Source organism: Oncorhynchus nerka, linkage group LG6 (assembly GCF_034236695.1).
Source record: "Oncorhynchus nerka isolate Pitt River linkage group LG6, Oner_Uvic_2.0, whole genome shotgun sequence".
NCBI classification, from domain to species: Eukaryota; Metazoa; Chordata; class Actinopteri; order Salmoniformes; family Salmonidae; genus Oncorhynchus; species Oncorhynchus nerka.
In genome coordinates, this window is record NC_088401.1 from 26,823,171 (window position 1) to 26,836,262 (window position 13,092).

Here is a 13,092-nt window from a genome sequence, read left to right on the forward strand (position 1 = left end):
AATAATGAATAGTGGAAAAACGATTAGAACCGTTTCTCTGTTTGGCCGCTAGGTTTTATGTGTATTATGACCTCGACTGAGGGGCATCACACTGATGCTTGGCAAATAGCCTGCCCTTTCCCTCACCCCCACCCAGCGGACACAGTTGCCAGTGTGTCCACGCAGATGTATCATACACACACACACTACATGTCATCTCCTCTGAAATAAATGTCTTCATTCAAGGCCACAACACAAAAACCAAATCATACTCAAAAAAGGTTTAGAGACTTATCTTTATTTACAGTATCAGGACATTCATGTACACATTTGTTCCCATAATAAGGAGCCTCTCGTTTGATATACAGTAATTACTATTGGGAGTTAGGAAAGAAAAACAAGTGCCTTCTGCAAAAACAAGTCAATTATTTGCAATTATTGCCGAAGAGATTGAAACCCATGGGATGTTCCCAGTTCTGGGTCAAACGTGTGCAAGGGCTTTTTAAACAGTATTATTTAGAGATACACTCCCAAAGCAACAGAACGTTTGTTTCACATACATAGAATTAACCCTCTCTACCCCCGTTCCCATTTTAGAGGATATCTATAACCTTAAACAAAACACCTTAAGAAAAGAGATGGCCTGACGAAACATGGACAAAAAACTGAAGGGAAAAAAAAGATGCAATTGCATTTATGGCCCAAGTTATTGCTAATTCTCCAAGCATGGCACCAAAGAAGAAGAAAACAAAACAAAGTATCACAACAAGGCTTAGGGCCAGATTCAATCAGATCGGCCGAAACCCACGTTTTGACATTGTCGGAGGTGGAACCGCGTTAGAGCTGTCAAATCCACAACGGATCCCGGCATTATACCTAAAGCGCACATCGCCATTGGCTGCACAGAGTCACATTGAGAGAAATCCCATGCAGCCTTGTTTACGAGTTCGAACACTGGAATGTGAGACGTAATCTACACTTCGATTAGGCGGATAGAAATCCTCATTATTTTGCTCATTGATTTTCCATTCGAGTGTCATTATTTCTATATCGCCTACACTTTCTCGTCCTGAACTTTAATGCAAGTGGGATGGCTGTGGTTTCGTGACAATGATCACAAGAGCAGCTCTGATTTGACAGCTCCAACGCAGTTCCACTTCCGACACCGCCAAAACATCAGCTCTGCGGGTATCGGATATGGGTTAACGCTTGATCTGACTGAATCTAGGCCTTAGTCTGGAGTAACGATTCCCCATGTATAGTAAAGCAGCATCAACATAAGACAAAAAACAACAGGAAAAAAAATATTTAAAAAATAAAGAGTTTGGCTTACGAGTTCAGACCATGAGGTGGGTTAAAAAGTGTCATATTTATTCTGGTTTGTAAGTGCGACATTTTGTACCGCTTTCACCTAGATGTAAGAGCAGGCGTTCTCCACTATGGTTCCTAGCGAGCTACTGGGTGGTGAAGGCTTTCGCTCCAAGCCATCATTCATTTACCTGATTTTACTAACCAACCAATTAGGGCTGTGATCGGCTGAATTAGCTGGTGTGTTAGTGAACGGCAGGAGGGAGACCCAACACAACCAGTACCTCTCCAGGACCGAAGCGAAGACCCTTGTGTAAAGGTTGAGATGTCTGTGTGTGTGTCTGTGGGTCTGTGTCCTTTAGTATATGAACTCCCCAGGGACCTCTTGGAGGGCGCTAAAGGGCTCCTCGAACTTGAAGCGCTTGGAGATAGCCTTTTGGTCGGGGTTTATGACCTCCTTGTCCGTTGACTGGCGACACTGGCCCAGTGTGTAAGCTGCCACCACGACCAGCTCCTCTGTTACAGGCCCTTCCTTCTCCTCTTCCCTGATGGGGCTCTCAGGGCTGGCTGGCTCCGAGGGGCACTTGGTTGGGCCGATAGTCTCTTTCACCGCTGTTGTCGCCTCTGCCTCCTTTTTCTCTTTTGGCTGGAGCCACTGGTGCTGCAGGCACTCTTCTGCTGTGGCACGGTTCCTGTTGGGAGAAAGGAGAGTTTGAGGCCAGGGAATCAATGGGAATATCCACCTTCTTCGCTGGCTTGGTGGGTTTCAGCAAGCATGGCACATGCAACGCCAAGGCTGTGGGTTTGATTGCCCAAGGCACCTATTTTATGACATATATACAGTGCCTTCGGAAAGCATTTAGACCCCTCGTTCTAAATGTTACGTTACAGCCTTATTTTAAAATGCGTCTTTAGGTGCCTTTTGGAAAATTCTAAGCGGGCTGTCATGTGCCTTTTACTGAGGAGTGGCTTCCGTCTGGCCACAACCATAAAGGCTTGATTGGTGGAGTGCTGCCGAGATGGGAGAACCTTCCAGAAGGACAACCATCTCCACAGAGGAACTCTGGAGCTCTTTCAGATTGACCATGGGGTTCTTGAACACCTCCCTGACCAAGGCCCTTCTCCCCCGATTGCTCAGTTTGGCCGGGCAGCCAGCTCTATGAAGTGTCTTGGTGGTTCCAAACTTCTTCCATTTAAGAATGATGGAGGCCACTGTGTTCTTGGGGACCTTCAATGCAGCAGACATTTTTTAGTACCCTTCCCCAGATCTGTGCCTCAAAACAATCCTGTCTCGGAGCGCTACGAACAATTCCTTCAACACCATGGCTTGGTTTTTGCTCTGACATGCACTCTCAACTGTGGGACCTTATATAGACAGGTATGTGCCTTTCCAAATCATGTCCAATCAACTGGATGTACCACAGGTGGAATCCAATCAAGTTGTAGAAACACCTCAAGGATGATCAATGGAAACAGGATGCACTTGAGCTCAATCTCGAGTCTCATAGCAACGGGTCTGAATACTTATGTAAATAATGTATTTTTGTTTTATATTTTCAATGAATTTGCAAAAATGTTTTTGCTTTGTCATTTGTCATTATGGGGTATTGAGAGGAGGATTTTTTTTATGTATTCCATTTTAGAATAAGGCTGTAACGTAACAAAATGTGGAAAGGTCAAGAGGTATGAATACTTTCCGAATGCACTGTACACTGAACATAAATATAAATGCAACATGTAAAGTGTAAAGAGCCTAGAAATGTTCCATTAGCACAAAAAAGCGGAATTTTGAACACAAGTTTGTTTACATCCCTGTTACTGAGCATTTCTCATTTGCCAAGATAATACAGGTGTGGCATGGCATATCAATAAGTTGATTAAACACCATGATCATTACACAGCTGCACCTTGTGCTGGGGACAATAAAAGGCCACTAAAATGCCACAGATGTCTCAAGTTTTGCTATTGGCATGCTGACTGCAGGAATGTCCACCAGAGCTGTTGCCATAGAATGTATTTATTTCAATTGAACTGTAACTCAGTAAAAATGTTTAAATTGTTGCATTTATATTTGTATTCATTCTTAGGGCTTTAAAGAGTCATTACTCACTGGGGTTCTTTGATGAGCAGGGCTTTGATGAAGGTAATGGCGGCCTGGTCTACATGCTCCAGCTCCTCCTCCTGGTAGCTGATGTTGATCTGGGAGATGTTGAGGAATGTCTCCTGCTTGTCCTCTCCCAGGAAGGGAGATATGCCCGTCAGCATCACATAGGCCAGCACACCAATACTCCTGTCAGCCATTTACAGTGACAGACGGTTAGACAGCCACGGGAAATAAGTTCCAGATTTTCTCTAAGATAAAGTCAGAACTTTACATGTGCATAATGGAACAGTGCTGTTCTCTTTCATGTGTGAAGTTTTCCATTTTCTATCCTTTTTTCAAATAATCTTTTGGATAATTCAATCACAAGCCATACAACGTACTGCTGCACTAAGTTACAGCACAGTGAAATGCCACTTACCACATATCTGTCGCTGTGCTAATCGGCTCGTAATTCAGGATTTCTGGAGCTGCAAAACATTTGGTCTTTATTTAATTTGGGTGAACTATCCCTTTAAAGATTTTGGACATGTTGAGTGCAGTGACCATGATGTCCATAACAAAATGGCGTGTGCTGCACTACTTACCCACATACTCCGGGGTCCCCATGATCTCCCTGAGCTCCTGACTGCTGCTCACCATCCTGGACAGACCAAAGTCCACGATCTTGATGTCCCCCAGAAGAGCATCGCTGGTCAACAGAATGTTCTGGGGCTGGAGAGGAAGAAAGAAAAACACGGCAGCCTCAGAGGAGGTCCAGTGTGGCTAACTTGCGTGTGTTTGGTACTGCGTCTAAACAGCGATATTAAAGCTGGATTCCATCTTTAAAGGGATAGGGCAACATTCTGGCAATTAAGCTTTTTTGCTAGTTAGCAACGTCCTTCAAACTGCACGCATACCTCCCAAAAAATTGGTATCCGCGAGTTCATCCGTCTCTGGGTAAGCAGAAGGAAAGAAAATGGCCAAAATGTCACACTATCCCTTTAACCACAAGGTGGACGATGTGATCACATGCATATAACAAGAACGTTGGTAAAGCGTGTAGCAGGGGGTCAGGGACTGACCTTGAGGTCCAGGTGCACCATGTTGTTCCTGTGGAGGAAAGAAACTCCCTCCAGGATCTGTCTCATCAACCTCTTCACGTCCTCCTCTTTGAAGGCCTCGTCCCGCTCCGCCACACACTGGTTAAAGATCTCTCCTCCTGCTGCACTGTGGACACACACACACACACACACACTGGTTAAAGATCTCTCCTCCTGCTGCACTGTGGACACACACACACACACACACACACACACACAGGTTAAAGATCTCTCCTCCTGCTGCACTGTGGACACACACACACACACACACACACACACACACACACTGGTTAAAGATCTCTCCTCCTGCTGCACTGTGGACACACACCAACCGGTTAAAGATCTCATCTTTTCCATACAAACACACAACCAAGTCGAAACCGTAATAGTAGTATTTTACAAGCTGCTTGCTTTTCGGATTTGACAGGCTGGCTATATGCTGGTGTGCATTGGATGTAAAACCACACATCTTATCAGTACAAACATTCAAACCTTTCATTTTGCAATTCACTACTCTCTCTCTGTCACTAACATATCAACCTCAACCAGTGGTTTGCTATATTCTTTGGGAGTCTGTGATAGCCTGTCCTCAATGACCAATCACTGAATGATTGATGACTGTGATTACTGTGTTTCTCCTGTCTGGTGGTGGTGGGTATGCTGCCTTCCAGCTAGGTCTGGTCTCCTGTCTGGTGGTGGGTATGCTGCCTTCCAGCTAGGTCTGGTCTCCTGTCTGGTGGTGGTGGGTATGCTGCCTTCCAGCTAGGTCTGGTCACCTGTCTGGTGGTGGGTATGCTGCCTTCCAGCTAGGTCTGGTCTCCTGTCTGGTGGTGGTGGGTATGCTGCCTTCCAGCTAGGTCTGGTCTCCTGTCTGGTGGTGGGAGTAAGCTGCCTTCCAGCTAGGTCTGGTCTCCTGTCTGGTGGTGGGAGTAAGCTGCCTTCCAGCTAGGTCTGGTCTCCTGTCTGGTGGTGGGGTAAGCTGCCTTCCAGCTAGGTCTGGTCTCCTGTCTGGTGGTGGTGGGTATGCTGCCTTCCAGCTAGGTCTGGTCTCCTGTCTGGTGGTGGGAGTAAGCTGCCTTCCAGCTAGGTCTGGTCTCCTGTCTGGTGGTGGGGGTATGCTGCCTTCCAGCTAGGTCTGGTCTCCTGTCTGGGTGGTGGTGGGTATGCTGCCTTCCAGCTAGGTCTGGTCTCCTGTCTGGTGGTGGTGGGTAAGCTGCCTTCCAGCTAGGTCTGGTCACCTGTCTGGTGGTGGTGAGTAAGCTGCCTTCCAGCTAGGTCTGGTCTCCTGTCTGGTGGTGGTGGGTATGCTGCCTTCCAGCTAGGTCTGGTCTCCTGTCTGGTGGTGGTGGGTAAGCTGCCTTCCAGCTAGGTCTGGTCTCCTGTCTGGTGGTGGTGGGTATGCTGCCTTCCAGCTAGGTCTGGTCTCCTGTCTGGTGGTGGTGGGTAAGCTGCCTTCCAGCTAGGTCTGGTCTCCTGTCTGGTGGTGGGAGTAAGCTGCCTTCCAGCTAGGTCTGGTCTCCTGTCTGGTGGTGGTGGGTATGCTGCCTTCCAGCTAGGTCTGGTCTCCTGTCTGGTGGTGGTGGGTATGCTGCCTTCCAGCTAGGTCTGGTCTCCTGTCTGGTGGTGGTGGGTAAGCTGCCTTCCAGCTAGGTCTGGTCTCCTGTCTGGTGGTGGGAGTAAGCTGCCTTCCAGCTAGGTCTGGTCTCCTGTCTGGTGGTGGTGGGTATGCTGCCTTCCAGCTAGGTCTGGTCACCTGTCTGGTGGTGGTGGGTAAGCTGCCTTCCAGCTAGGTCTGGTCTCCTGTCTGGTGGTGGGTATGCTGCCTTCCAGCTAGGTCTGGTCTCCTGTCTGGTGGTGGGTATGCTGCCTTCCAGCTAGGTCTGGTCTCCTGTCTGGTGGTGGTGGGTATGCTGCCTTCCAGCTAGGTCTGGTCTCCTGTCTGGTGGTGGTGGGTATGCTGCCTTCCAGCTAGGTCTGGTCACCTGTCTGGTGGTGGGTATGCTGCCTTCCAGCTAGGTCTGGTCTCCTGTCTGGTGGTGGTGGGTATGCTGCCTTCCAGCTAGGTCTGGTCTCCTGTCTGGTGGTGGGAGTAAGCTGCCTTCCAGCTAGGTCTGGTCTCCTGTCTGGTGGTGGGAGTAAGCTGCCTTCCAGCTAGGTCTGGTCTCCTGTCTGGTGGTGGGAGTAAGCTGCCTTCCAGCTAGGTCTGGTCTCCTGTCTGGTGGTGGTGGGTATGCTGCCTTCCAGCTAGGTCTGGTCACCTGTCTGGTGGTGGGAGTAAGCTGCCTTCCAGCTAGGTCTGGTCTCCTGTCTGGTGGTGGGAGTAAGCTGCCTTCCAGCTAGGTCTGGTCTCCTGTCTGGTGGTGGGAGTAAGCTGCCTTCCAGCTAGGTCTGGTCTCCTGTCTGGTGGTGGGAGTAAGCTGCCTTCCAGCTAGGTCTGGTCTCCTGTCTGGTGGTGGGGGTATGCTGCCTTCCAGCTAGGTCTGGTCTCCTGTCTGGTGGTGGGAGTAAGCTGCCTTCCAGCTAGGTCTGGTCTCCTGTCTGGTGGTGGGAGTAAGCTGCCTTCCAGCTAGGTCTGGTCTCCTGTCTGGTGGTGGTGGGTAAGCTGCCTTCCAGCTAGGTCTGGTCTCCTGTCTGGTGGTGGTGGGTATGCTGCCTTCCAGCTAGGTCTGGTCACCTGTCTGGTGGTGGTGGGTATGCTGCCTTCCAGCTAGGTCTGGTCTCCTGTCTGGTGGTGGGTATGCTGCCTTCCAGCTAGGTCTGGTCTCCTGTCTGGTGGTGGTGGGTATGCTGCCTTCCAGCTAGGTCTGGTCTCCTGTCTGGTGGTGGGAGTAAGCTGCCTTCCAGCTAGGTCTGGTCTCCTGTCTGGTGGTGGTGGGTATGCTGCCTTCCAGCTAGGTCTGGTCTCCTGTCTGGTGGTGGGAGTAAGCTGCCTTCCAGCTAGGTCTGGTCTCCTGTCTGGTGGTGGGAGTAAGCTGCCTTCCAGCTAGGTCTGGTCTCCTGTCTGGTGGTGGGAGTAAGCTGCCTTCCAGCTAGGTCTGGTCTCCTGTCTGGTGGTGGTGGGTATGCTGCCTTCCAGCTAGGTCTGGTCTCCTGTCTGGTGGTGGGTATGCTGCCTTCCAGCTAGGTCTGGTCTCCTGTCTGGTGGTGGGTATGCTGCCTTCCAGCTAGGTCTGGTCTCCTGTCTGGTGGTGGTGGGTATGCTGCCTTCCAGCTAGGTCTGGTCTCCTGTCTGGTGGTGGGTATGCTGCCTTCCAGCTAGGTCTGGTCACCTGTCTGGTGGTGGTGGGTATGCTGCCTTCCAGCTAGGTCTGGTCTCCTGTCTGGTGGTGGGAGTAAGCTGCCTTCCAGCTAGGTCTGGTCTCCTGTCTGGTGGTGGGAGTAAGCTGCCTTCCAGCTAGGTCTGGTCACCTGTCTGGTGGTGGTGGGTAAGCTGCCTTCCAGCTAGGTCTGGTCTCCTGTCTGGTGGTGGGAGTAAGCTGCCTTCCAGCTAGGTCTGGTCTCCTGTCTGGTGGTGGGAGTAAGCTGCCTTCCAGCTAGGTCTGGTCACCTGTCTGGTGGTGGGGGTTATACTGCCTTACAGCTAGGTCTGGTCACATGTCTGGTGGTGGTGGGTATGCTGCCTTCCAGCTAGGTCTGGTCTCCTGTCTGGTGGTGGGAGTAAGCTGCCTTCCAGCTAGGTCTGGTCACCTGTCTGGTGGTGGTGGGTAAGCTGCCTTCCAGCTAGGTCTGGTCTCCTGTCTGGTGGTGGTGGGTATGCTGCCTTCCAGCTAGGTCTGGTCTCCTGTCTGGTGGTGGGGGTTATACTGCCTTACAGCTAGGTCTGGTCACCTGTCTGGTGGTGGTGGGTATGCTGCCTTCCAGCTAGGTCTGGTCTCCTGTCTGGTGGTGGGGGTTATACTGCCTTACAGCTAGGTCTGGACAGTAGCTTTACCTGTACAGCTATTTGACATTCCAGGGTTGAGGTGGAACATTTTACTGTTATTCCACCACCTGGGTGATTTTGCCCCGGGCGAAGCTAGCTGTTGAGTGATCCACTCCTGGCATTGACATAGACAACCCTTCATAATGATATATGGCCACTGTTAATGAGGAGAGACCCTTTTTAAGAGTCTGTTTCCCTCTGTAGCCAGCCATAGACAGTGATAAGTCCTACTAGTTCACCAGACAAGGTCATGGGTCTCCTCTCTTGGCTTCGGAGGCGCCGTGTGTGTGTGGCTTAAAGCAATGGCACACTGTTCCAAAACTTCTCCGGGGGATGTCAAAACGACTTGAACTTGAGTCTATTCCAGTATCCCCCATGGGAGACAGATATTGTATCTAGATCAAGGGAGTGTGTGGAAGGCTCCATCTCGCTAGAGGGATTGGTTCTAACATAGCACACTAATTAGGGATAGTGCACTACAATAACACTATTGACACGGTTTGATTCACCACATGATCACACGATTGTGATTTGTGAATAATATGATGAATATTTCACAACACAGTACGCCACAAAGTTAATGTGAAAATATCTAATATAGTTAATATAACTAAATGACATGGAACGGAAACAGCTTGCCTTTTAAAATCACTGGCAGTTCTTAGTGACTGAGGGATAATACTTTATTTTACAGTCCTATTTCAGATGGTTATTACAAAGAACGGTGTCTTATGTCTATTTCCTAGTACTTACGAAGCACTGCTTCAATTCATCCCAACAAATGTAAAAGGTCATTATTAGGTAACCATTGTGCACATCATATCATGTGGCTAAGTAAATACCAGGCAAGCAACAGACTGTAAACTCAATACTATTTGAAAGTCTTGTGTTATCTCTCATAGTACCAGTTGTGTAAAGTACTTAAGTAAAAAAATACTTTAAAAGTACTACTTAAGCATTTTTGGGGGGAATCTGTACTTTACTATTTATTTTTTGGGACTATTTTTACTTCACTACATTCCTAAAGAAAATGTACTTTTTACTCCATACATTTTCCTTGACACCCAAAAGTACTTGTTACATTTTGAATGCTTAGTAGGACAGGAAAATGGTCCAATTCACACACTTATCCCTGGTCATCCTGACTGCCTTTTGATCTGGCAGACTCACTAAAGACATGCTTGGTAAATGATGTTGGAGTGCCCCAGGCTATCCTTAAAGAAAAATAATAATACAATAAAATGGTGCCATCCAGTTTGCTTAATATAAGACATTTGAAATGATTTATACTTTAACTTCAGATAATCAAGGATATTTCACCAATTACATTTAATTTTGATACTTAAGTATATTGAAAACCAAAGAGTTTTAGACATTTACTCAAGTAGTATTTTACTGGGTGACTTTCACTTTTACTTGAATCATTTTCTATTAAAAGGTATCTTTACCTTTACTCAAGTATTACAACTGGGTACTTTTTCCAGTCTTGAGTCTTGATGACATGAGGAACTAGCAGGGGAAAAAAACACCACCCTGTGCCCCTTTTCCACACGACACCTTATGTGACACGTGAAACTAACTTCATTTACTCCTGACCCGCAGTGACTGCCACCCAATTAAGTTGGAAAGCGAGACACGAGAAAGTTTGTTGAAAGACTGAGGCTTATCAAAAATAGACAAGGGCTCCCTTGAAGCCAACATGAATTGGGTCCTGTCTGGGTAGGGAGGGAGTTTCAGAAGTTGTTTTGGTTCTAAGGCTGAAAATCCAGCGCTTGCCCCATGCCAGGTTGAAAACACAGAAAGGTGGATCAGAGGGACAGACTTTGGTCAGCTGAGTGGTAGGCTTCATGTAGACCCTGCAGTACTGTATTGTCACATGGGTCTAAACTCACGGTATGTGGTTGTGGGTTATGCTGTATTATATTTTCTCAGGTGGTGTAGCTGTACGCTGCGTTGCTCTGTGGTGTTGCGCTGTGCACATTATGGAATTACTAGTAATCCTATTTCTCTGGAGCGGTTGTTGTGCTAGTACTATGTTGCTCCTCGGCTGCACCTGGGATGACATGTCCAGTGGCTAAGCCTGGGTGGGGTCTGTCTATGTCGGTCTGTCTACCCAGTCTCATCCCTCTCCGAGTATAGGATCCATCATCCAACAATTGGCCAAACCAGTCACAGAGAGCGAGCGAGAGAGAGAGAGGCCCCATCGAAAATCAGTGATGACTCCAGTCAATGTACTCTGCAAAGGGCAGACAGCTGAGAGAGAAAGCCAACAACCTCTCCTCATTCATTATCTTTATTATCTTCCAGACAGGTGAGTCACATAGTGAGCCCACGCCTGCACATCTGAGTGTACAGTAATGTCCTTGAGTGATATTAAAACACATGGGCCATGTCTCAATACGTGGAGGATGAAAGTCCTTTCCTCAGGTCTTTTTCTTCATTAACACTTGATAGGTGAATAGGATTCCGCTATATTGCTTCCAGCCCTCATGTCCTGCCAAATCAGCTATCGTGGAGGTAAGAAAACAAGGTAGTTTAAAAGGGCAACTCCACCACTTTTCAACCTCATTTTCCTTATCTCCAGCGCAATACCTGTGTCAACATATGTGAAAAATGCCATATTATATATGAAGTTAAAAAGTCCATAGTCAAAAGTTAAAAAGTGCTTTTTCAAACACAGATCAGCGGTGAGGTGGGGAGCAAGAAAAATACCCTCCCTTGGGCTCGAAACTCGCTGCAGGTTTTGAAAATCAACGTTTTCTACTACTACCCTGTAAAAAAAAAACATTTTGTTTTACCACTGAGCTGTTTTCACATATGTAGACACTGGTTCGGTGCTGGAGATGAATGAGGTTGAAAAGTGGCAGAAATGCCCTTTAACTCGTGAGACACAGCATATAACTAACTCTCTAGCTGAGGGTGAAATGTGCTTTTCTGTTATGGTCTCTTAAGGCAATTCTGGAGAGATAATGCAAAAACCCCTGCAGTTTCACTGCCTCACCATCGGGTGTCAGTCAAAGGTAGAGGAGATGGGTAGAGGAGATACAGTAACCTGGTTTTAAGGTCTGACGGTAACAGAGTGGGATTAAACCTAAACAGAGGGAGACCTCCTTCCCAGGTCGAGGTCTGGTAAAGCACTCTGCTCCATATGGTCAGCCACGAACACCCCATGGAGCACTAACTAAAGGCAGCATCAGGAAAATCATGTTATCAGCTTTGTTTTCCCTCCAACTCAGTGGTTGCTAAATGTTTCAGCATTGTGACCCACTAATCAAATCATCACAGCTGAGTCTCAAACTACAACTGTGACTTGGTCCCAAGTCCTGACCCACCATTAGGGGAAACAAACTGCCCCAACTGCAAAAAAATAAATACAAATCTGGATATTTTCAACGTTAGTCACTTGGTACCAAACAGAGTGGATTCTGTTTGAACTTTGCGACCCGTATAATGCCGGACACCAGGGACGTCCAACGGGCAGAGGAAACTCAGACAACACGGCACAGAACCAAAGCGGTTTTTTAGGGGGGGACGGACAGTTTCTCAGAGCCTCCCCTTCTCTATACTCCACAGACACCGAGGACACGGAGGGCTCAAACTGGTTCCTCTGTTAGCATGGCCAGTAATTATAGCCTAGCGCTGAAAGTTTAGCCTCTTAGAGCCTCTAACCACTGAGTGCCCCAGGGGCGTCAGGGAAAATACATCTGCCGGATTCATAACTAGGTCATTGCTGTTTTGGATGATGAGAGCACGTCTGGCCAGTTGCTGCTGTACTGTTTTGGTGTAGTGGGACCGGGGATGAAACCCCCTTCTAATCCGAGGGGGCTCACACAAAGTGACATGAACTCTTAATGCCAAAGTGCCACACACATCACATGTACAAAAGAAACTATTGGAATGTAGCCTATTGCCCCATTTCAGAGAATATGAGAGTATTTCTGAGTATAATATCTCTAGGTTTTGGGCCCTTAGCTCTCAGTACAACAGGTCAATCATTGCTTAATCTGATCTGCAGAAAATGTAATGATGAATAGTATGTATTGGGATCAGTGGTTAATATGAAAGATAATAATTTTGATACCAATTTCCACGATACTAGTTTGTCAAACTATTTACGTGGATGGGATATCTTTGAACGTGACCTAAATCAGTGTTCAGTCGGAGCGGACAAAACATTTCCCGTGCCCTGGATTCATTCAATCAAAGAAAGATAGATCCCACTGATCCCCGACCCATTTCAGCGAAACTGAACACGGGAATCGTCCAGGCTGTTTCTATTTTTGTGGTGACCTGTTTTGTTTCACCACTCAAACAAAAAACAAAAGACTAGCCACTATGATCAATGGAGGATGAGAACGAGAGAGAAGAAGAAAGAGGATGGAAGGAGGAAGGTGAAGTGGGTTGGATTGAGTGACAAAACGATCAAGTGCCATCGGGCACTGTAGAGCTCAGTGTAGATTTGCTTGAGATGGGCTATCCCCCTTGCTCCGGAGATTAACCCTCCTCCATTGCTCTTATCCTCCCCTTCTCTGGGCTGGCAGCCACGGTCTGGGCCCTCATGTGCCACCATGGAGCACCACTGACATAATAAACTTCCATCTGGGGCCCAGGGAGCCCAATGAGGCTACATTCCTCCCTCACCCAGCCCCTCCCCTCTCCATCCTGCCTGGAAAAGAGCTTTGGAGCCCTCTTCCCCCAAA

The 13,092-nt window shown here is 47.7% G+C and overlaps 1 protein-coding gene across 1 annotated transcript in view; it reads right to left on the bottom strand.

Annotated features, from left to right (window-relative positions):
* Positions 1-257: 257 nt before the first annotated feature.
* Positions 258-13,092, bottom strand: part of LOC115130255 (serine/threonine-protein kinase 17A-like) — a 40,881-nt gene continuing 28,046 nt past the window's right edge. The window contains exons 3-7 of the mRNA XM_029661191.2: positions 4,453-4,597; positions 3,976-4,102; positions 3,810-3,858; positions 3,398-3,577; positions 258-1,979 (exon numbers count right to left, since the gene is read on the bottom strand). Coding sequence (XP_029517051.1) covers positions 1,646-1,979; positions 3,398-3,577; positions 3,810-3,858; positions 3,976-4,102; positions 4,453-4,597 — 835 coding nt within the window. The 3' untranslated portion in view covers positions 258-1,645. The remainder of the gene's footprint in view (positions 1,980-3,397; positions 3,578-3,809; positions 3,859-3,975; positions 4,103-4,452; positions 4,598-13,092) is intronic.